The sequence below is a fragment of the Pogoniulus pusillus genome, chromosome 5 (assembly GCF_015220805.1).
Source record: "Pogoniulus pusillus isolate bPogPus1 chromosome 5, bPogPus1.pri, whole genome shotgun sequence".
NCBI lineage: Eukaryota > Metazoa > Chordata > Aves > Piciformes > Lybiidae > Pogoniulus > Pogoniulus pusillus.
Genome location: NC_087268.1, coordinates 37,363,605 through 37,386,231, shown reverse-complemented (window position 1 = coordinate 37,386,231; position 22,627 = coordinate 37,363,605). Strand labels below are relative to the sequence as shown.

Here is a 22,627-nt window from a genome sequence, read left to right as displayed (position 1 = left end):
AAATGGAGATTGAGCCTGTCCTACATCTTAGTGACTTCAGTGATACATCTTTGTTATGTGCTTTTCTGCAGCCTTTCTGTCCTGTACCTGTATGTAGCCTCACTCACTCAACCCTGCCTCACTCATATACAGGTTATCTCTTATGTTCTCTTGCTGATAGAGGGCAATTCATCCAGTAGTACAGTTACTAGTCTAAGTGGGATTATGAGTGCCGCAAAGGTAATTAAGGAACTTGAGTGTCTGTCGCATGAGGAGAGGCTGAGGCTGTTTGTCCTGGAGTATAGAAAGTTCAGCAAGATATTGTCTGTGTGCAGATGTATGATGGGAGGAGTAAAAATTGAGCCCAACTTTTCCCAGGACATCCCTATGACAGGAGGAGAGGCAGTGGGTACAAGCTAAAACACAGGAACTTCTTCCAAAAAAAAAGATTCGTTTTTTGATTTGTCTTGGCTTGATATTTTTTTTTTGTGTTCGTTGGGTTTTTTTTGTGGGAGGATGGTGGTGATGTTTTGGTTTGGTGGTGTTGGGTTTTTTTTTACCTGGGGCTGTTCAAGGCAAGGTTGGACGTGGCACTTGGTGCCATGGTGTAGCCTTGAACTCTGTGGTAAAGGGTTGGACTTGATGATCTGTGAGGTCTCTTCCAACCCTGATGATACTGTGATACTGTGTGACAATCAAATTCTGCAAGGATTTGCCTGCAAAGGTGGTCAAGTCTCAGTCCTTGGCTGTAGTCAGAACTTAATTAGATGTGATTCAGGGCAACTTGCTATAGGTGGCCCCACTGAGCAGAGAAGTTGATTGAACTAGATAATCTCCAGAGCTCACTTCTGCCCTGAACCGTTTTGTGATTCAGCACCTGCTTGACAACTTAGTTATGTAGATTCACTATTTTCAGTGATCTAGGAGCATGTCTGTTGGTCAGTAATAATGTAGTATGTTATACTAGCTATCAGCTTAATGTGTCTATAGATCACATGATGAATGTATCTTCTTAGCTTCCCACATGATACTGTTCAATAATTCCAGCAGTAAAGGTTAAAGGTTAAGATAAGGTTAAAAATACTAAGTTTGAAGGGAAAGAAATACATACTGGTACTTAAAAGCTTTCACATGTTTACTGGAACCGAGACATCCAGTTGTTCACTTTTATAAATTGAGGTTTTCTTTTTCTGGAAACTCTGAAAGAGTAAGGAGTGAGAATCACAATTTGGGTTTTGATGGGATTGAGAATTTTGCTTTGAAATAAAATAGCAGAGTAGTCCAATGTTTTTTCCATGGTAACAGATTTGGAAAAAAGAACTAGGGTAAAGAAGAATTACTTTCAGTTAAGGAAAAAAAATACTTCCTAGAAGTTTCATGCTTGCTGCTGTTTGTATTCTTTAATTTCCTTCGCTAACAGGTGTCATGTCTATCTAGAAATTTTCTTAGGAACTGGCTCTAGTTAGCAATTATTCTGTTCAGACCAGCCATTGCAGTTGTTAGCACTACACTTTATAGCCAATGATGGAATATTCTTTAGTCATTCAAATTCATAAACATAAGATAATGATCCAATTATGTTTCGTTTAGCTTTTCTTGAGGGTCACATAGTTATGATATGGCCCAACACCAAAAAAAGTATAAGGGAAAGCTTTTACAACAAAGACAGTAGGAATGTAATTGTAACTGTGAGAATAGCTGTACCCTTGTGTCATGGGTTCTAACTTTTCTTCAAAAATGGATGCATCATAGTTCCTTCGTTCCACCCACCTCTGCCAAACTGCATTCATTTTTATTTATTATGTCTGATCAGTTTTGTGAGTGAATGTCATGGAGGGGAAATTAATCACCTAACCTTGCGTGACTTATTCACCTTTTTAAGAACAGAAGAAATTTGGAAGGAAGAAGAGTAGAGTGGAGTAGCAATTTGGGATCAGGGATAGACCTTGTGTGAAGGCTCTTCAAATGGGAGTTCTCAAGAGGTGGTCAGCTTGCTCTAAAGCACTATGTTGGAAATGCAGAAGTGGAGCTTTTGCTGTGTGTGGACGTGGCTTTGTGCTATTAGCACTGGAAAAATGGAACGACTGAGTATTAACTGATGGAAATAAGACACTTGAATACTGCACTGAACATTCAAACATGCATATGGCTTTAGAGAGAAATTTTCTCTTAAGTATTTTTCTTTCTAAGCTTCATATAAGTTAAAATTCATCCACATGTCAGTAATTACAAGGCTAATATTGTTAAAACAAAGACAAACCATTTTTCTGTGCACTTCTTTCCCTCTAGTGAGCCAAGTATTCCCACAGGGCGTTTATTAGTCTCTTTTGAATTACCTGTTTTCCACTGAAGAATCCCCATGTCCCCATATTGTAGCAAGTGTGTAGGGAAGCTGGTGCTGATTTCTGATAATAATTACCCTTGCTAATGATTTCAGCTGTTTTAGTTACCTGATCAATTGTCTCTGAAGGTTTATTTTAAATGAACCATGAAAGAAAATATTTGTCCCCTGTGTACACACAGGCATTTCAAAACAACCTCCAGTTGAGATGGCTCCATGCAGTATTTGCTTGTTTATTCTAATCCATTTGTGATAGGTCTTTAGGGGGTTTTGATAATGGTGCTTACACTGTGGAATTTTTCTTTTTCACTAGAATGTAGCTTTAAAATTTGTGCCAAAATCAAACAACAAATCAAAATGGCTACAGGAGAGCAGTGAGATTTTGCCTATTTGTTACTACTCATCTGTAGAATTTAATGCTCCTCAACCTTTAACTCAGATGTTGGGGAAATGTAAAAAGTCACATTTGAAAACAAGATGGAAAAAAAACCAAAGGCATAGAACTTTCCATCTTATCATTTAAACATCTTTACCCTGGATTGTTTTTCATATTTCTTAAAAATGAGTCAATTAAACTTTTTTTTGAATGAATACTCCTTGTATTTGTAATGGGTCAGTTGATAGAGCAGAGAGAGTTCAACAAAGGTAACTAAGAAACCTTAGTTTATTACTGTAGATATCTATGAACATGGAAAAACTTGTTTGGCGTTTATAAACACTGCAACTTCAGTGTTCTTACAAGTAGTTGCAGTGTGTTCTCTGTAGATTATATCACTTAACCTAGTATTTTAATTATGTGTAAATGTAGATGTGTTTTCATCATTAGCTTTGCACATGTCTTCAGACAAATGATGTCAGCTTTCTTTACTGTCCTAAGTATGCATGTTAATATAGTCAGTGGTAAGTTAGGCAGCTAATTAAATGGGCATCCAACTACTGTTAAGGATCTTGCTTTTAATACATTTAATATTACACGCCATTAGCTTGGTGAATAAAATATCTCGCCCTCTGCAAGTGTCCTAGAAGTATGCGTTGCCTTTTCTTACTACCCTTTCTTTATTGCTTTTTGGACAATTTCTGGGCTGTATCTCTTGTTCTGTAATTATATTTATTGAAATTATTAAATAATTTTTTTTTTTGTCTAGCAACTGCTTTTAAAGGCTACAAATTGGTTTATTTGTCATTGTTATATGCTTAGCAGCTCAGTTTACATTTCGTTTACATGTGTTAAGGAATCATAGTCTTCATTTCTGTGTTCTTATGAAGCTTGCAATATTTTAATTATAAGGCTTAATTTGACCAATGTGTGTACTATTTCTAAAATATTTCTTTCTTAACATTTTCTTCATGTAAACTTACTCTGATTTTAAAGCATTTCATGCATTAATCTTAACTTACGAAGTGCTGGTGAACTTTTAGTAGTTTTGCTTAACTTGTGTGCAGTTTGTCGAGGTTTTCTTCCATGTACTCAGGCAGAAATTACTGTCTTTTATCAAGAGATTTTTGAGCGTTATTTTCAACCTTTTGGTCCAGGAGACAACTTTTTCTCATTTAGAAATACCCAAACTTTTTATCTGGCCAGAGCCAAGGGTGTTTCGTAAAATGCTTTGTTTTCTTGCCACAAAAACTCTAGGAAGCCCTGTACGAAAGAAATGCTGTCAAGTGGCTTTCCTCCTGCCTTTATCACTGATGTTCAATAACCATTCAAAACTTACAGGGTCAGGTAAGAGCTTTCTTAATAGAGCAGTGACATTATTTCTGGTTAGCCTCCAATACGTTATATTTGCTGAGAGCTCCAATGCATTTTCCATTCGGTTTTTTGTTTGGGGTTTTATTGTTTTATCTTCTACAGAAGGGATTTTTTTTTTCACAGTTTTCAAAGGTTGGTTTGTTTGTTTCTTGGGTTTTTTATGTGTTTGTATCAGTGGTTTGTTTTTTTTTTTTGGTGGGGGGAGCTGTTTGTTTCTGTTTTTCAAGTTTAATTTAACCCAACTAAATCTGCTAATGGATCTGTTGAGCAGTGATTCAGAAGTGTTTGCTGGTGTGTTTTTGCTTTAAGGAAATATCCAAAATAATTGGATTAAGAATGCAGTATGTGAAGTATTTTTCCAATAGCAGTATTTGGAAAATCTAAACATGAATGGTGCTGTATGCTCATTGTTGCCTATATGTGTGTGTTTGAAGCTACAACAGAGTAAATCAACACAATGAGATAAAGAGGTCTTCTTGTGCCTTCAAGTAGAACACTGGAATAGGTTGCCTGGGGAAGTAGTTGAGGCCCCATCCCTGGAAATCTTCAAGGTGGTCAGGCTGGGCAAGACGCTGAGAAACCTGATGTAGTGGAAGCTGCCCATGCTCACTGCAGGGGAGTTGGACTAGATGATCTTTGGAGGTCGCTTCTGACACAAACTGTTCTATGATTGCTTGTTGTATGCTTTAATGCTTCAAAATTACACTTCTACTTCTCAATTAGGTTTGTTACTTCATTTTTAGCTCAATCTTTGAAGTACTGATCTTGCAGACTTGTACATGTGATAAACGTTCAATAGAAATGTTTAGGCAGCTAAAATGCAGTACTTAAAGTATTTGTATCTTGGATTCCTTAATGCTTATCTTCTCAAAAAATACTTTAAATGGGGTTTGCTGTGATGCAGCATATCTATTTCTAAAGATCCTTGAAGTGGTTTTGTTAGCTTTTCTTAATAGGATGTTTTAAGTGAACATTAGGAAAACAAAAGTTGTTGAAGGAATGAAAAGGGAGGAAAACTATACTGATGAGCAAAGGGAAATGAATAGCAAAGTCTAATGTGAGATTTCATGAACTTTGCCAATGCCACCATATTCAACAGCTGTTCTGCTATGTCACTGTTGGGGAAAAAATAAAAGCAGACTGTTTTCTGTGGATATTCCAGTAGGAATATATGAAACAATGTCTTGATTTCACTAAATCCTAGTGCTGTAAGTAGTGAAATAGTATGACCTAGCTGGCAAGAACTCCAAATGAACACTGTCAGCATTTGGCTGTGAGGAACCTGGCTTATTTTACATCAGCTCCAAAGGTACACACTGATTTGCATATGTTAGTTATAGCCTTGACAAGCATTGTAAGCTGTGTCTTCAGAATCTTTATCAAGAGGAAGAGGGATTTTTTGTTTTGTTTTGTTTTGAGAATCTCTTAATAAATTACAAATAGTGAGGACCTGGCCCAGAACCTGAAGTGTGTCTTCATGCTTACTTGTCTTCATTGCTTGTTTATAATTATTGTGCATTTCTCCGTGTGTGTGTGTACACATCATTCGCAACGTACATTCATGTGTGTTTCTGCAGTAAGTTTTTGACTTCCTAGGAATTAACTCTCAGTTGGATCTTTGTCTCTATAAGTCCAAGATACACTTGCCTGGTTCTTGCTTGCTTTATTTTTTTGTTTGTTTTGTTTATATATACCATACAATTGACTCTAAAGAATGAAAATCCAAAAAAGTTACAGATATGATTAATAAAAGAGAACAGAATAGTGACATCCATGTTGCATAAGATGTTCTGAAGTCAAATATGTTCATGAAGTCAAAAATAGTCTCTAGGAAATTCATAACTACTACTGTGTATCGTGTGTTCTACTGAAAAGACAAATGCAAGTTATCTTGTGTAAATGTTTCCCTTTCGATCACTTCTGTTACCTGAACAGAACCTGCTGTTATTTGTTAAGCCTTGTAAGATAAAATATGAAAGTGTCTAATTTGTCTTTGTTTTCACGTTGTAGGTTTTGACCTTTGCCTACAAACATGCATTGGTAAATAAAATGTATGGGAGAGGTCTCAAGTTTGCCACAAAACTTGCAGAAGAGAAGCCAACGAAGGACAACTTGAAAAACTGCATTCAGGTAGGATGCATTCGGAGAAGTAACAGGCAACATTCACACCAAGAAACCTTTTGAAAGTTATATAAAAGTCTTTTGGAAGTTTTGATGCTTTCTATATTGTAGAACTTGCTGAACTTAACATTTTGACTTTATCCCGACTTTTGTGGCTTGGTCTCCATTTTCAATAGTGTGGAGTTGGGTTTTTTGTTTGTTTGGTTTAGTTTTTATTCCCCACCCCCCCCCCCCCCCCCCCCTTTAGAGTAGCTACTTTGTGAATAATTGTTTTTTTTAATCAGACTTACTTTCTCAAACCTACTTTAGGGCATAAAGAAAGTATAGACAAATAAGCTTATCGCCCAATTTAACTCTCACGTTGCTTCTTAACCACTGTTATTATTCACTGTTATTAATCACAGTTATTGGTAGTAGTACATGGGTGGAGAATTAGTGGGAATTACTGTAACTCCTAAGATGCAATTTTTGTGCACTGAATTGAAAGACTGTAGATCCTATATAAGGCTGGTTTTTTTTCCCTTTCCAGAACTAAATAAACTTAAAGGCCACCAGTTATCCAATGTATTACCTCTCTGACAATAGACATCTTCAGTAAGATACTGAGATCTGTGCAGCATTTAGAAGGATTTAGTTGTTTGTTGTTCTGTTGTTGTTGGGTTTTGCCTTTCTGTTTTTTAAAGGTGACAACCCAAGGGCTTCTCTTTTTGATGTTTGCTGCTTTTTTTTTTGTTTCCCTTCAGCTTATGAAGTTGCTTGGATGGACTCACTGTGCAACCTTTACTGAAAACTGGCTTCCTGTCATGTACCCACCTGATTATTGTGTATTCTAGAAAAACGACAGTTGTAAACCTAAAGTGATTTTTTTATATGGGGCTGGATATTAAAATATAAGTTTGACCTTTTTCTTGGAACGCATGTTTTCATTACTGAATGCTGACTATTAAATTGTGTGTATTTATCAGTAAAGGCACCTGGGTACAGCTTAATACCTGTTAACCTAACTCTGTCATCAGGGAGTTTCCTTATTGTGCATCCCATTGCTGGCAATGGATGTGCCAGGACTGCCAACATCAAGGATTTGGAATTAGGCTGGAAAGGCTTACTGCATGCATGTTAGGTTCTCAAATGTTACTTTAACTGCAAACCTGTAAAAGCTCTGTATTTTTTACAGTAAACTGAATTTTAACATGTTTGATATTAATTTCAGTTGTATGAAGGCCTTAAAGCTACTTCAGGAGTAGCTAAAATTTTATTTATTAGTCTAAAATAATGGGACATCATTACTTGTTTTGTTCACAAGAGTTTACATTTAATTTTTTTTTAAAGAAAAATTCAACCTCTCAAACTGTTAAAATATGTTACTTGGAATTGCTGATGCATAGGTGCTTTTATAAATCTTCATTTTGGAGTGATTTCAGGCAAATTCAAAAATCCATGTGAAGCTGAGTATCAGGACACATTGATACATGTATACAAGTGCCAGACAGTGAAATCTTAATCAGGTATTGTAAAGCTATACATATGTTTAATGATACTAAAATTGTAAAATGTGGCAGAATAAATGTGCAAAGTTGAAGATCAAAAGACCACCATGTGCACTCTTGAGACTTTAAAAGATTATTTTATAATTAATAAAAACAAATATTGGAGCTAAAACTTGTATTGGTTTTTGAAGGAGTAAATAAAACTTGCTGAAAGAAAACCCCATAAAAACATCAGAAGTTCAGTGCAGCCCAGAAGGTCAATGCTTTCCATTACAGCCTTTTTACTAACAAATGTTGCTACCGTTGCTCCTTCAGTGGAGTGAAACGAGTCTGTTTGAACAGGTTATACCTATCAACAGGAGATGCATTGCTGTATATTTGTCTTGCTATTCTTTTGTCATAACTTGTAATGCAAAACTCAGATACAGCTGCAACTCTACAAACTTAAATACACAGAAGGTGCATCGTAGTGCTGCAAACTGTAAGATGCTGCCACTAAATCAAAATCTGTCATAGTTTCCTCTTTAATTCTCTCTTACTGTGGCTTTAAGCAGCTTGACATTTGATTCTGGAAATTCTGCTAGAATGGTTATGTTAAATATATTGCGGAGTTTCTCCAAAAATTCATAGTCTGTACTGAATCTGAATTTATTTGCCCACAGTAATACTGTTCCTGGCTTACAAAAATACTCCATTGTTGCCAGCAGGGGGTCCAAAGCTGCATGATGGTATACAACATCAGTTGCCAGTATGAAATCATAATGGTGAGTTGATACAGGAAAGTCTTCATTGAGGCCCTCTCCCCAAACCAGTTTTCTCACTTCAGGTTTGTGCATATTCACGTTTTGTGTATTTCTTGAAATATTATATGAGAGATTGTCAAGAACTTCAGGCAAATCAGTAGCTGTAACGTATGCTCCTAAAGAAAACAGGAATTCATTTCAATACATAGATATGTAGTAGAAAAATACAAACTTGAAATGGTCTTTACATCCCCAGCTTCCCCCTTGCCAAGAACTAGGTAGGTTATATTCTTAAAATGGTATCTTACAATAATTTTCCCTTTAAGAAAGGGAGAGGTGAAGTGTTCTCAAACACTTGTTGATTGCCTTAAAGCAACAGTGACAGATGCAGATCACCTTTCACAAGTAATTCAAGAAGAAATACAAGTTTACTAACCTAAGATACAGGCCACAATGGAAACCAAGCCTGTGCCAGCACCAATTTCCAAAACTTTTTTGTCTTTGAGGTTGAATTGTTCTTGATTTGATTCCAGATACTGAGATAAAGCCAGTGCCTAAAACAGTTAACACATATCCATAAGAGTAACAGGTAAGTTGCAGGAAAATTAATGAGATGTTTTTATACAGACTTTTTTTTTTATATACACAATGAAGGCTGTAACATAAAAAATGTAATATGGAAAGAATTGTTATGTGTCCTGTTTTTTATATTTAAAAAAATTAAACACCTGATTTTTAGTTTTAGGGTTTGGATTTGCTACATACTTCTATACACTGTGAGTCCTCTGACAGATCAAGGTAGGCAGTGTTTAGATGTAAACTATACAGTCAGAACAACCAAGAGGTTTAATATGTAAAAAAAAAAAGGTCTGGTTTATTAATCTATGATTCACTATCATGGGGTAGATTCTTTTGAAAACTGATTTTGTTTGATTTTTTTAATTTACTTTTTGTGAATAAGGAAGTGTTAAAACCATGTTATTTACCAACTCAACACTTGTGTATTGATAGTAATATAAAATATACACAACCAGAGACAGAACACCAGCACTACATGGAAGTATGACTTATCAGACCTTCATAACGATCTTATCAATACGCTATAACTTGTTTGTTGTAACCACCATAAACTGATGCCAAAGAAACTTAACTTCCTCCTTTTGCTCCTCCTCTTTAGAATTGTGTTACTGTTTTAACTCTCTTCTGCTTTTCATAATGCAATACTGGCTGCATGCTCTGCGAAGGCTGACAGCTAATGAATCACCAGTCCCATTTGTGCAACCTCTCAGTTTTCTTGGAAAGTTTTGCTGTCTGCATTCTGATACCTGATTAATATGAGAACTGATGATCTGACATGATACTATTTCACCTACCCATACGCTTTCTTTTTCTCTGTTTTGAAATTGTTGGCCATTTTCTGTGAGCTTTTTCAATAAATGTGGATCAGAAAAATTTTGAAATTGTATCTTTGTTTTAACCTACTTCTATTTAATCTTTGACAAGTTTCTTTTTCAACCTCCTTTTTTTTTTTGTTTGTTGTTTTTGGGTTTTTTTTGCTTATTGTTTACATCCCAGCACTGACTCTTGGAACTATGGAGAAAGCTGAATGCTTCTTCCCCAAGCTATCTTTCATAGATTTTTTTTTTTCCCCCAACATTTGTATCTAATTTATAAATCCTTAGTTGCCACAGTTCTTCTAGCATGAACTGGCAAATTAGCATAAGGCAGAGATTTTTGCTGAAGCACTTCACAACTTCGCTCTGTATCAGGAAACCTTCGCTGTCAGAATAGTCGTCTAAGAAAGCTTCCCTAATATTTGTGTGCCACTGTCACAGCACTCTTCTGCCTTGTTAGCTTTATGGGTGTTGTATCACATACTTACCCCCGGCCACACCACTGCTCCAAAGTATTCTATGGACTCCTGAATGACGATCTGGTGGCCAGCGTAGGTGTAGTGTTCTTTATCAAAGTAGTGCGAGACTCTAGGAACCCAGTTCTGTAGTATGCTAAGAACTACTGGTGAATCTGTGAGAGAAAAGATGAAACTTGTGTTTTTATATGCAGGTGTTTATGTGAAACTTGTTAAGGTTGAAAAGGATTTTGTGAATATCATATGTAGGCACATAGACTAGAAAAGCTGTCAGGCCATTGGCTTTGAGACTAGTTGCTATCCACAAGTGGATGATCTGGCCATCCAGAGAATGAAAGGAGCAATGTTTATTTCCTGCCATTCTGAGTTTTAATGAGCATGGGCAATTTGCAGATAGAAGTGATCCTCTTAGAAGAATTTGCTGATTCAGATATATTATTTTACTAATCATAGAGTTGTTTTGGTTGGAAGAGTCATTTAAGATCTTTGAGTTCAACCTAAGGCCGTCATAGCTCTTAAGCCATATCCCAGAGTGCCATGTCTTAAACACCTTCAGGGATGATGACTCGACCACATTCCTGGGTAGTCTATTCCAATGCCTAACTGAAATGACACATAGAAGGTGACCAAGCTAGCTTGTGTTTTGGGGTATACTATAGTTGGTACTATTTCAGAATATGAGTAGGGGGTTGTGCTGCAGTTCTCATTTGTGAGTTAAACCTGAGTTGGATTCGGCTGTCGGTGCGTGTGTGGAGCTGCTGAGGCAGTTTTCAGAGTCATACTGCTCTTCAAATATTTCTTCTTCTTCTTCAGTTAGGCAGTCCATGCCTCCTTGAATTTTGTTGGAGAACAGTGGCTGCTGTGCAGAGATCATGGCAAAAGAGCTGAAATGCAAGGGAAAAAGTAATGTTGTAGAAAATTGTAAGCACTCTTTTTACAGTGGTCTTCTAGCCATATTTTATGTAAATAGTTTGGGTGGCCTTTAGAGATTTTATCAATAACAGGTTGAAGGGGCAGGAAACCATGAAGAAGAGTCATCTATACTGTCAGTTTTTGCTGTATCATGTTTATAATATTTAGTCTTTTATCATGTTTATGATTTATGTAAAACCTTAATGTTATGTGATAGCAGCTGTGCATATCCATGGGTGTCTGTAGATATATACAACCATGGAGAAGTTTTGATTAATAGAGACCTTTAAGATCAAGTCCATCTGTTAACCTATCACTGCCAGTAACCACTCAACTATAGTGAACCATAGATGCTTATTGGTGCCTAAGCACCACTTCTACACGTCCTTTAAATACCTTCAGAGATGGTGACTGGCACTTCCCCAGGCAAGGATCTTCCAGCACCTCAGTGTCTGTTATGTAGCGTGGGGTCCAAAACTGAACACAGTATTTGTGGTGCAGCCTCACCAGTGTCAAGTACAGAGGTACAATCACTTTCCCCATCTAGCTGGCCACACTTTCTAATGCAAGCTAGGATGCTGTTCTTCTTATACACAGACGTATATAGATATAACAAGGAAAATAAAAGTGGTTTGTAACTTGCTTTGGCTGTAAAAGGTTACCCTTCCCATGGATCATGATGGCCAAAAGGTTACCCTTCCCATGGATCATGATGGCCAAAGCGTGCTAAGTTTTTGTCCATGATTGGCTTTTCTCTGTGCATAAGCTCTCTCCACCATATGCACTATGGACAGTGTTGTGTAATTTCAGTTGCACCATACTGCAGGAGGTTGTTCTTGACATCCTGGCCGGAAGGGGGAGAGGTTTGCCAGTGGCCAGAAGGTCCAGCAGTACTTGGAGGTAGTCTTTTTTAAGGAGCAGAGTTACTACTGATTTGTGAGTAGTTTATTTGCACACGTTTTACTGATACCTGATACGTTCCTTATTGCTGCTGCTTGTTTGCAAGTACAGGATGTGTATTCTGACTCCTCACACACTGCATTTTAGTTCTAGCAGTGATCTTTTGTGTTGTTTCAGAAAAGAATGTTTTAAAGTAAATTGCTTTCTATGGATTTGTTCTGGGTTGGTGCTGGTTGGTTGAGGTTTTTGGGTTTGGTTTTTTTTTTTAGTTTTGGGTTGGGTTTTTTTGCCTTGGAGGACCTCTATGTGGCTAGCAACAAGTACTGGCTATGCACCTTTTCTGTGTAATTCAAGATTATAGTAGGCAAGACATTGAGGAGACTGGAAAAATAGTGGATGCATCCATGTTGATGTTTCACACATGAAATTGTGCCTCCTCAGAACAGCAGCAGTTTGTCATGTAAGTATTGTTTTGAATTTTCAGCAATGCTTCTTTTTCATGCCTTAAGCTAGAATAAAATCTGCTCATGTTTTAATGTTTAGGAAATATCTGGGGGAATGTATTAACACTTGAGTAATTGGGAAGTTGTGCACTGAAAAGAGAAAACTTTATCAGAACTGGTGATGGCTACAGCCAGTGGACACTGGCTTGAAGACCTGCTCTTTGGAACATTTCATATTTAAATGTGCAAAATGCTACACTTTCGAATCTGAGGCTATTTGGGGTGTTTGTTTATTTTGGGGTTGCTTTGTTTAGGTGCTATAGCATGAAATTGGTGCTATTTAAGTGGAAGTCCAATCTGGAAATTACAAAGCAGGAGGGACTTTACTTTGTCCAATACTCTAAAAAACATTAGAGCTTGTTTAATAAATAAATGAATAGTTTAATTGTCAGCTGGGGTAGAAACTTGCCTATTTTTTAACTTGCTTAGGCAAGTTACTGCATGAAGTCCAGAATTTCAGTTGTCTGTGGGCAGCAGATAATACCAGATAACAGATTGGCAACATGCTTAGTAAATATATATATATTTGTTGATCTGCTAAGTACTTGCAGTAAATATAATTTAATCTCAGAACATGAGATTATCACACATCTGGTACAGACTGAATTCTAAATTCAGTTAGACATGTTACATTTCCAAATGAAAAATTGTGCTTTCTCCTGTTTCATTCTTTAAAGTTCTCTAAAATAGGTGTCTGCTTAAATATTTGTTTTAAAACTTTGGATTTATTAAATCCCTTCTTAAATGATCAGAGGGTCTAAAAAGCACCTAGGGGTTACACTGGTACTCTGGTGTGACTGGTGTGATCCTTAAGTCCATCAGCTGCCTGAATTTTTGGATGGCAGATTGCAGGGACTGGGGGAAATACACTCCAGGTTCTGGTTTATGGCTGGGGCTTTTAGGTGCCCTTTTCATAGGGGCAGCTGTTGTTAAACAGCCCTAACTATTAAAATATGTATTTCATAAAATGAAGTTAAGACTTCTTTAGCTGCAAACTATGGGATAGATTAAGTCTTACAATTTCTGGAATCCAAGTATATTCATATGTTAACATTGCACAGCTTTATGTTACCATCTTAAATGACAAAGTCTCCCTGAAGACTACAGACACAAGTATTAAGCTGTTTGTCAATGGTCACATTCAAATTATTACATCACCATATTCACATGAAACTCAAGTTGCTCTTGTGCTTCTAGAATTGCAAAACATGACACTTCTCACAATTTTGACATTTCTCTGATCCATATTTTACTGAAAACGATACGTCTCTGGAAGAATTTTGATGTAATATTGCAACCAGAACCTGTTTGCTTAGAAAATGTTGGCTCTTTCTGAATGCTAGCAGCCGATTGCTTTCCAAAGTGATCCTGGTGGGAAATAATAATTCTGTGCTCTCCAAAGGCTTTTAAATCACTATCGATTTCATTAATAGTATTAAATGGTAATGAACAAAATACCTTACAAAATCACATTTGATTTCTTCAGAACCTAAAGAAAAAAGAATAATTCACAAAATTATATCTATTTGACAGTGCCACATGAAAATGAAGTCATTAAACTCAAAAGGACGAAGTATAAGATAATAAACCTGAAGGTAACAGTTTATCTTCTATAAGAAAAAACTGTGTGTGTGTGTCTTAAACTTTAAAAATCCATGGCTTGGGAAGAGCTTTTCAAATCCAGCTACGCAGCTGAAAAAAGAAGTAGGTTAGTGAGTAGCGCTGTGTTACTGGGTCTTCAGCTGTAAACACAACTCTGCTGCAATGTGTTTCACCTGCACAGAGTTGCATAGCTTTGTCTGGCTTAGCAGACTTAAGCAAAGTCAATTCCTTTTGCTCACGTGGGAAATGCAGTGGCAGCTCATGTATGTTTCTCAGTTATCATGCACTGAAGTTTTGATTGGATTTTTTTTTTACACTATCAATATAAATGCTGGGAGATAAATGTCAGTGATAGAAGTATTATTATTTTTAACCAATATGATATTTGAGGTCGCAAGGTAAATGCATCCAAATACTGAAAGGTAGCAGTAATAGTCATTCCTCACAAAATAGTAGGGGTTGGGATAGGCAGAATTGTGCTGACTAACATAGCAGAGCTGAAATTCAGACACACATTATTTCCTGTTAGTTAGCAGAGCACAGAAAAGCACTTCAGACAAGGTTAGCTGGATGACTGGGTACCTGCTGTAGTAGAGGGTACTGGAAGTTCCCTGCAGGCAGATGCATGCTCTGGATGTTTTTATACAGGCGTGCACCTGAAAGGAGTAGCTTTCTGTTCTGACCAGTCAGATCACAGGCTATTTAGAGTAACATGACCAGGCACCACTCAAAGAACTTACTATGTTACACTAAACCCTTACTGTTTTGCTGTACAAAACAAAAACAAACTTAGGTTTCTTGAAGTTCTGAACCTACCAACCTCCAGAAATCGAATCCCAGCTTACTCCAACCTTTTGTTCTGCTTTTTTTGTAGATCAAGTGTTCCTTGTATTTGCCTTACCACCTACAGCACTGACTCAAGCTGCTTAGTGTGGGCAAACAAGTGCATAAATAATGTTTGGCCACTTGGCAGTAGCCCAAAACCAGAGAGAAGTTCAACAAGCTCCTGCTGCCAGGAAAAGGTCAAGTCTTCCTTGTCCTACTGAGTGTCTGGCTGGGGAAGCTCTGGGTACCCTCCCCTGCCATGGGTCACAGAGTGTGGGGAGCTGACAATCCTGAGAAAATAGCAGCTTTCCTATCATCCTTAGTACCAGTTGTAACCATGGGAGATTTCCTATCTACCGAGAGGGCAAACATGAAAATCACACTCATCAGAAAGCCTTGCAGTTGCTTGGTTTGAAACAGATGGGCATTATAGGTGTTGGAGATAATCCAAGTATATACTTGTTACACTTTTCAAGAATTGGAGAGTTTTATATGCATTTACCACTTTGCTGCCCTTCTTGGAAAAAGAAGTTGTGCAGAAAGAAATCTAGGCTTAAACGGCAGAAGTTTTAAAGTAACTTTGGGAGTCTTAAAGCAGCCCTCAGCTAATTAATGAACAACTGGGGATTTGCAGTAGGAATAAGGAGGTTGGAGGAATGCAGATTGCTTTTTTTTCTTAAACTCAATTTATGGGTTTATAGGCAGTTGCATCTGGATGACCAGGTTTTGAATTCAGGCTCTGTGGTCTTGGAGAGTGGCAGAGGGGAAAATCAGCCTCTTCTGTTACTGCAGCTGTGTATTTCACACATTAGCCACTGTGTCTCTAGTAGTCACACCACATACAGGAAACACTTGGCTGCTTATTCAAACACTCACTGGTTTCTTTCCTCTGAAATTTGATAGGTAAGACACTTTTAAATATATATACACACACAGACTTATCATACAATCATAGAATCAACCAGGTTGGACGAGATCTCCAAGATCAGCCAGTCTAAGGTAGCACCCAGCCCTATCCAGTCAACTAGACCATGGCACTAAGTGCCTCATCCAGGCTTTGCTTGAAGACCTCCAGGGACGGTGCCTCCACCACCTCCCTGGGCAGCCCATTCCAATGCCAATCACTCTCTCTGTGGAGAACTTCCTCCTAACATCCAGCCTATACTTTCCCCGGCACAACTTGAGACTGTGTCCCCTTGTTCTGTTGCTGCTTGCCTGGGAGAAGAGGCCACCCCCCACCTGGCTACAGTGTCCCTCAATGTTTTTAATCAGATCAGTGGAACTGTCTTACTCTATATTGTGCCTCTTGCAGTAAGCAAGTAGAAATGGTGGCAACTGTAGGGGCAAAAATGATGGCAACTGTAGGGACTTCTACAGCTTATATACAAATAATATAGCTACAGTTTCATTTCCTGTTTATAACTGATGCAGGAATTAAGTACATTTCAGATTATTGGTGGTGTTGTTGACATATATTTACTACATAAATTGTATAAATGCTTCTTGTGCTGTAGTCTTATCCCCAAGTAGTACTTATTTAACGTTGGAAGTTGGTCTGGAGATGTAGCTCCATGGACTTAAAAATTATCCATACTTCTGTGAACAGGCAGGCTGAGGGGAGTACAGCTCAGTTGTATGTGTAAAAAGGAAAATTTCACTAACTCAACAATGCAATTCCCCAAAGCTCTGGTTGTTTTTTTCTCTTTCTCCCACTCGTGGAATTTTGCCATCTAGGCTATTTGTGAAAGACAGCAGGCTGCCAAATGTGATGAAGCATGCATTCTTGTTTTCATGTGAGTTCCATGACTTGAGCTTTGAGTGTTTTAAGTCTGGTTACATGTGAAACCTCTCTGGTGATGTGGGACTTTTTAGGACTGTCAAACTGCCAGGAAAGCTGGGAAATGTATGCCTCCCAGCTGCTGGTTGCTGAACTCTACAGTAGCATCGTCTTCAGCAGATAGGCAGAGTAGAACTGTATTCTTATTATTAGATTATGGAGTGATTTAAATTTAAAGCAAGTTTTAAGGTTGCTCTGCTGTTAACAGTAGCAAGCTCAGTGTAAAATGATGTAAAATAGTGAAAAGATTAATGTAAAGAATTTGAGAAATATGTATGAAAATATTAGGGTCTTCTCTGAATTCATCAGGAGCAAGAAGTCTGCCTGATTTGTGCCAAAAAAAGGCAGTTAAACCATGAAAGGGCTCCTCAATTCAAGAGAAATGTTGAGGTGCTGGAATGTGTCCAGAGAAGGGCAACAAAGCTGGTGAAGGGCCTGGAACACAAACCCTATGAGGAGAGGCTGAGGGAGCTGTGGGTGTGCAGCCTGGAGAAGAGGAGGCTCAGGGGGGACCTCATTGCTGTCTACAACTAGCTGAAGGGAGGCTGTAGCCAGGTGGGGGTTGGTCTCTTCTGCCAGACAACCAGCAACAGAACAAAGGGACACAGTCTCAAGTTGTGCCAGGGGAGTCTAGGCTGGATGTTCCCAGAGAGAGTGATTTGCATTGGAATGGGCTGCCCAGGGAGGTGGTGGAGTCACCGTCCCTGGAGGTCTTCAAGAAAAGCCTGGATGAGGCACTTGGTGCCATGGTCTAGTTGAGTGGCTAGGGCTGGGTGCTAGGTTGGACTGGATGATCTTGGAGGTCTCATCCAACCTGGTTGATTCTGTGATTCTATGAAAATCACCCAGATTAAATGGTAATTAGCCAGAACTCTATAGTGAAATTCCAACCTCCAAACCAGAGCATGATGCCTGCTACTGGAGGTAGACTTTGATACGCCGGAGATTGTACAAATGTGAGGTTTATGTCTATGGAGGTCTTGAATGGATCTAGGAGACAGTGGGTCAGTACTCCTGGCATCTGTGCTAGCTAAACTGAGAGGAATGGTGTTAGCTGATAAAGCATAGTGTGGACAAAGAAGGGTTTGCATGTTCTTTTGAAAGTGTCTACAAACATGTAGTTCAAGGTCTTTAATAGTCCAGGTAATTCTGCATGTATGAATTTCTACAAGCTTTTAATAAGATCGCTCACTAGAGGTCCTTGCAGAAATTGTGGCCTTCCTGCTTAGCTGCTGAAGGTACAGAACAAGACAGAATATGATCTTCAAACCAAACTCACTAGCTTTTATTTTTAAAATGATAAATCCTTTCTCTTTGTCCAGGTCTTCTGTTGCTCACCTAACTGGATGGCTCAGGGATGGTGATTCAAACCAATTCCCTGAGCAGCCTGTTCTAATGCTTGAGAAAAGCATTCTCTTCTTTTTCCTTTCACTCATTTAATGTCACACATCAGCTTATTCAGGGTAAGCCTTAGTTGCATGTACAGTGAGATGACACATCTCAAAGGGAGCAAAGCAGAGTGTTGACAGATAAGGCATTATTTTAAATGGTGCTGCCACATAGTGAAGCTTTGTGTTCAAGAGCATGGTAGAATAAAGAAGTGGACACCAGGCTGTGCCTGCTTTGCCACCAGCTCTTGCCTGCTTGTTAGCTATGGGTCATGCGTTAAACACCTGCCCTGTCCTTCCCTGGTGATGCAACCACTGCAGCTTGGTAGCAAAGCTGATGGGGAAAACAATGCTGTAACACTGTCCTGTCCTTATTATGGGGCACACCTGCTGGACTTTGGTGGATGTGGGTAGCATGTTTGCATTTCTAAAGAGCAAGGACTTCTTAACTGCTGTCAGCATCTAACTAAGTGGCTAAAGCAGTGTTGACAGGACCTGCACCGTTGCTGAAGTACAAACAACTGCAAGATGAAATCATTTCCAGGTTAGCTTCTTCAGTTGCAGCTTTTTTTCCTGTGTCTTATGACTGTGGGGTGAGTCCTCAGCTTGAAGTCTCTGATACCCAAAGAAAATGGTGGTGGCCTTCCTGATTAGCTGCTGAAGGCATCTGGGACTGAAGGGCAAACAGGACACTTCATTCTTTTTCTTCAAAAGAAGTAAGATACTGCAGAGTGGTTGGAAGTTTAAAGGGAGATTCTATTTGCTAGTGTATGTATGCAAAAGGCAATCAGGTAGAATGAATACATCCAGAAGCTAGTTGATGGGATAGGGCTGGGTGCTAGGTTGGCCTGGATGATCTTTGAGGTCTTTTCCAACCTGGTTGCTTCTATGATTCTAAGTCTATCAGGCTAAAACCTTCCAGAAATCCTCCACCTCTTCCACCCTCAGCAGGCCCTGTGATGCAGCTGAAAATTCCCTGCCAGCTGGAAGCCATCTCCCTCACACAAACCATGAGGTAAACAGGGAGGCAAGCTCTGCCTGCAGAAAAGGGGAAAGGCAGGAAGGAGGAGAGAGCAATATCAGCCAGGCACCGCCTTGTAACTTATCATGCCAGAAAGCAGGATAGAGCAACAGTATTACAAAGTCCTGTCCCAGGATCTTGTCTCTGTAGTTTTCTTAAGGGAACCTTGGCACCCCTCAAACTACCACAGGCACACAGCAAGAGCCAGGATGGTGAACAATGAAACAGTGGACTCAGTGTGATTTTTCTTTTTTTCCCTAGTAATTTCTTTGCCATAGAGGTTTTTTGCCTAGTTTCTGCTTGTCTCTCTTGTCAGCTCCAAGGCTCAGTATGTAATTGAACATGGGCCATTTAGATACCATGCACCTGCATGAGGAGGCTGGTTACAAAGGGAAGACAGTGGCGACAACAGGGAGACACAACATCTGGCAGCACTGAGTGTGGAAATATGCATCTGACTATCCAAAGCCACTGGCAAGCCAGATTTTGCCCTTGTAGTCACATACTAAAAGCAGAGGCAATGCAAGACACCCACAGACTGTTTTTCAGCCCATTAACTCCTGCTTTATTCTGAAGCCATGCTGCTCTCAGCAACAAGTTCTGGGAACGAGTCCAAGCCTTCTGTAGTTAATTTTTCAAGTCTGAAGATACTTGCCTTGAAGGGATATTTTAAATTTGAATTTTCTTGTTAATCTTAGTCCTTCCTTATGCCTCCTCTGTATTGGGACACTACTGTTTTTAATAGGGGCAGTTTTTTCCCTTGGTGCCACCTCTTTCTTATCTGCTCATTTACAACCACACACACTCTCCATCTCCTGCTGCCTGGGAAAAGAAGTCATTAAAGCTGAACTCTCAAAGCCTGGGAAGAATTTTACCTCCCTGTTAAGGAGCCCTCTGTGCTGCCATAAAGTGTTGTCTTACCTCCTGTGGTCCCTCTGCCATTTCTAGCTAGTTGTTCAGAGAAGGACTCAATGCCATCTGCTATTTTTTCCTTATGGCAAGGAAAGAGATCTCAAACTAATTCCATGGGGCTTTTTATAGAGCACAGAATGTGATGGTCGTAATTTACTGAACTGGAAGTTTTACAGCAGGGCTGCCTTCACTCAATCTGTTTGGGGCTGGTCAGTACAGAGGTGAATGAGGAACCAACCTAAGATGGCTGTGTTAGGGATGAACACACCACTCTCTGTGCTATAGGTTTTGGTTGACTACAGTTGCCACCATACAGAGATAAAACTGAGAGGACTTTCTTAGTAGATTTGAGGTTTTGGGAGATACTTAGTTGTCCCCTGCTTCAATATTATTTGCCTAGGATTAAATTCTGCAAAGTCTTACTCAAGTAAAGCTTCTGATGCCAGAGAGAGTTTTGTCATGGTGTGGAATAATTATATGTTTGGGGAGTAAGCATGCAAGATCTGATCCATGGTATCCCACTGAAGAGTCTCCTTGTTTCTTTTCCGTAGTGAAATATTAGGTGTTTCTCTAGAAGGAAAGTAAAAGTGGATTTAAAGTCATTTCAAATGAGTGGCTAATGAGTAGCTCGAGTAATATTGCTATTAAGCACTTGGTTTTGCAACAGGAATGAAGGATTTAGAAATTAGTCTATGCAGACTTACTATAAATAACAGGACCTTACTGAAAAACATTAGTTGGAGGAGTCTGTTGACATGGCAGCCACTTTAGAATCATTTTGATCAGAAAATATCGTAGAGTCCAACTGTTAACCTAACACTGCCAAGTCCACCACTAAAACCATGTGAGTTTAACTTGGCCTTGTACTGAGCTTAACTGTACAAATGCAAAGGGCAAAACAAAGTCTGCTTCCTTAACTGTTGTGCATGCAAATAACAAAGTATAATAATAAATGAGAGCACTTCTGTGTCTGAATTAGTCCACAGACTGTCAATGATGTTATTTGAAACCATAGTTAAAAATGTCAGTTGGTGACCACAGGGTAAAATTCTGGTTTGTTGGAGTCAGTGGGATTTTACCTTGGACTGTGAGGAATGCATTATTTCATCCTTTCATCGGGTTTAGCTGTAAGAAGAGGGCTCCTGTGCACTTCATGTTGTGCTTTTCCATATTTTTCTCTCTTTTTTTTTTTTATTTACAGAATTAATTTGGGTGTGAAAGGAATAGTTTGAAGCCTCCAATTTCACTTGGATCTAATAAACACCTGTGTGCTGCTGTATGCAATGGTTTTGAAAACTCAGCAGGTTTGTCTAAGCAAGAGCTGAATCCTGAGTCACCAGTAGTATTTGTTTAAAAAAAATCTAAGCTCTTGCATTTTCCATCACATCTTTGTAACTGCTGTCCACAGACAGAAATGGGCTGCAAATTCAGTAGTGACTTAACCTGCATATCTTGCTGTGCACCTGCTTCACAGGCAAATATGTGCTGGCTGTCTCTTAATTAGAACTAGATTGTTGACTTTGCACTCCTTTTAGGCTTCTGTGGAGCAATCTGACTATTTAACAAACACCTTCTGCTAGTCAAAAGTCACCATTAAGCCCTTCCTAGCTCATTCAAGAGGAGGCTGCTAGCAATGTACCCCTCATGATTTCTTTAGGACATCGAAAATAGCTCCTGGATTGAACTGCAGGAGCACAAATTAACTGCCTTTTGAGGATGTAAAGCAAATTATGACTGTTTGATGGAAGAGTTTTGGCTTCATTTTATTAGAGGCACAATTCAGTCTTGGCACATTTCCTCAGCTTCACTTGCCATATCGGTGTGTGTTGTGCAGGTGAGAGGTCTCAGGAACTTGAAGGGAAGAAGTCAGCCTTGGCAAACCTTTTGCTGTCCTGCTGCCTGGGCAGTCATGCATTATGCATGTAATGCATTAGGAATGACCCAGGGAAAGCAGAATTACGTGATCTGGAAAATACCAGTAATACTTAAAGCTATGAACCATTTGCCTGGCAGCTTTAAGTCTATTTTGGGCTGACTATTAAGGCAAAAGTTGAAAGTATTCCCTACCAGCACCATCAAAAAGAAGAGTTGTCGCTTTAGCATTGTAAACCAGTGGTGGACCTGCAAATAGTCTGTTGGCCTGCTTCCCTCCAAGGATACAGACAGTCCCAAGTGGAGAGCTGGGGTCTCAGCATTTAAGCCTACCTGGGGTAAAAAGACAATTATTTTTTTAGGTTGTTTAAGGATCATGATTGCAGCATTTCAACTCAGATGGAAGCTCAGAGGTTGGATGACGTAGTGTATAGGAAAAGTCTCATCAAGTGAACTGTGTGCCACGAGTAACAGTATCCTGCCACAGAGCTGGGCCTAATCCAGCACTGCAGCAGTAGCAATCCTAGGCAATTATATCTGGACTTAACAAACCGGGTTTTGTGT

The 22,627-nt window shown here is 38.9% G+C and overlaps 2 protein-coding genes across 3 annotated transcripts in view; one reads left to right on the top strand and one right to left on the bottom strand.

The window, feature by feature from the left end:
* TPP2 (tripeptidyl peptidase 2) overlaps positions 1–9,107 on the top strand; it is a 53,257-nt gene extending 44,150 nt beyond the window's left edge. For both annotated transcript variants that reach the window (XM_064143798.1, XM_064143797.1), the window contains 2 exons: positions 6,081–6,200; positions 6,935–9,107. In XM_064143798.1, the coding sequence (XP_063999868.1) occupies positions 6,081–6,200; positions 6,935–7,024 (210 nt within the window). In that variant the 3' untranslated portion in view covers positions 7,025–9,107. The remainder of the gene's footprint in view (positions 1–6,080; positions 6,201–6,934) is intronic.
* On the bottom strand, positions 8,203–14,894 carry METTL21C (methyltransferase 21C, AARS1 lysine; the record flags this gene model as incomplete). The annotated part of the gene is made up of 5 exons (XM_064143800.1): positions 8,203–8,597; positions 8,858–8,975; positions 10,304–10,446; positions 11,012–11,175; positions 14,791–14,894. Coding segments are annotated over 5 exons (924 nt in total), but the record flags the coding sequence as incomplete, so codon positions are not given.
* Positions 14,895–22,627: the final 7,733 nt, after the last annotated feature.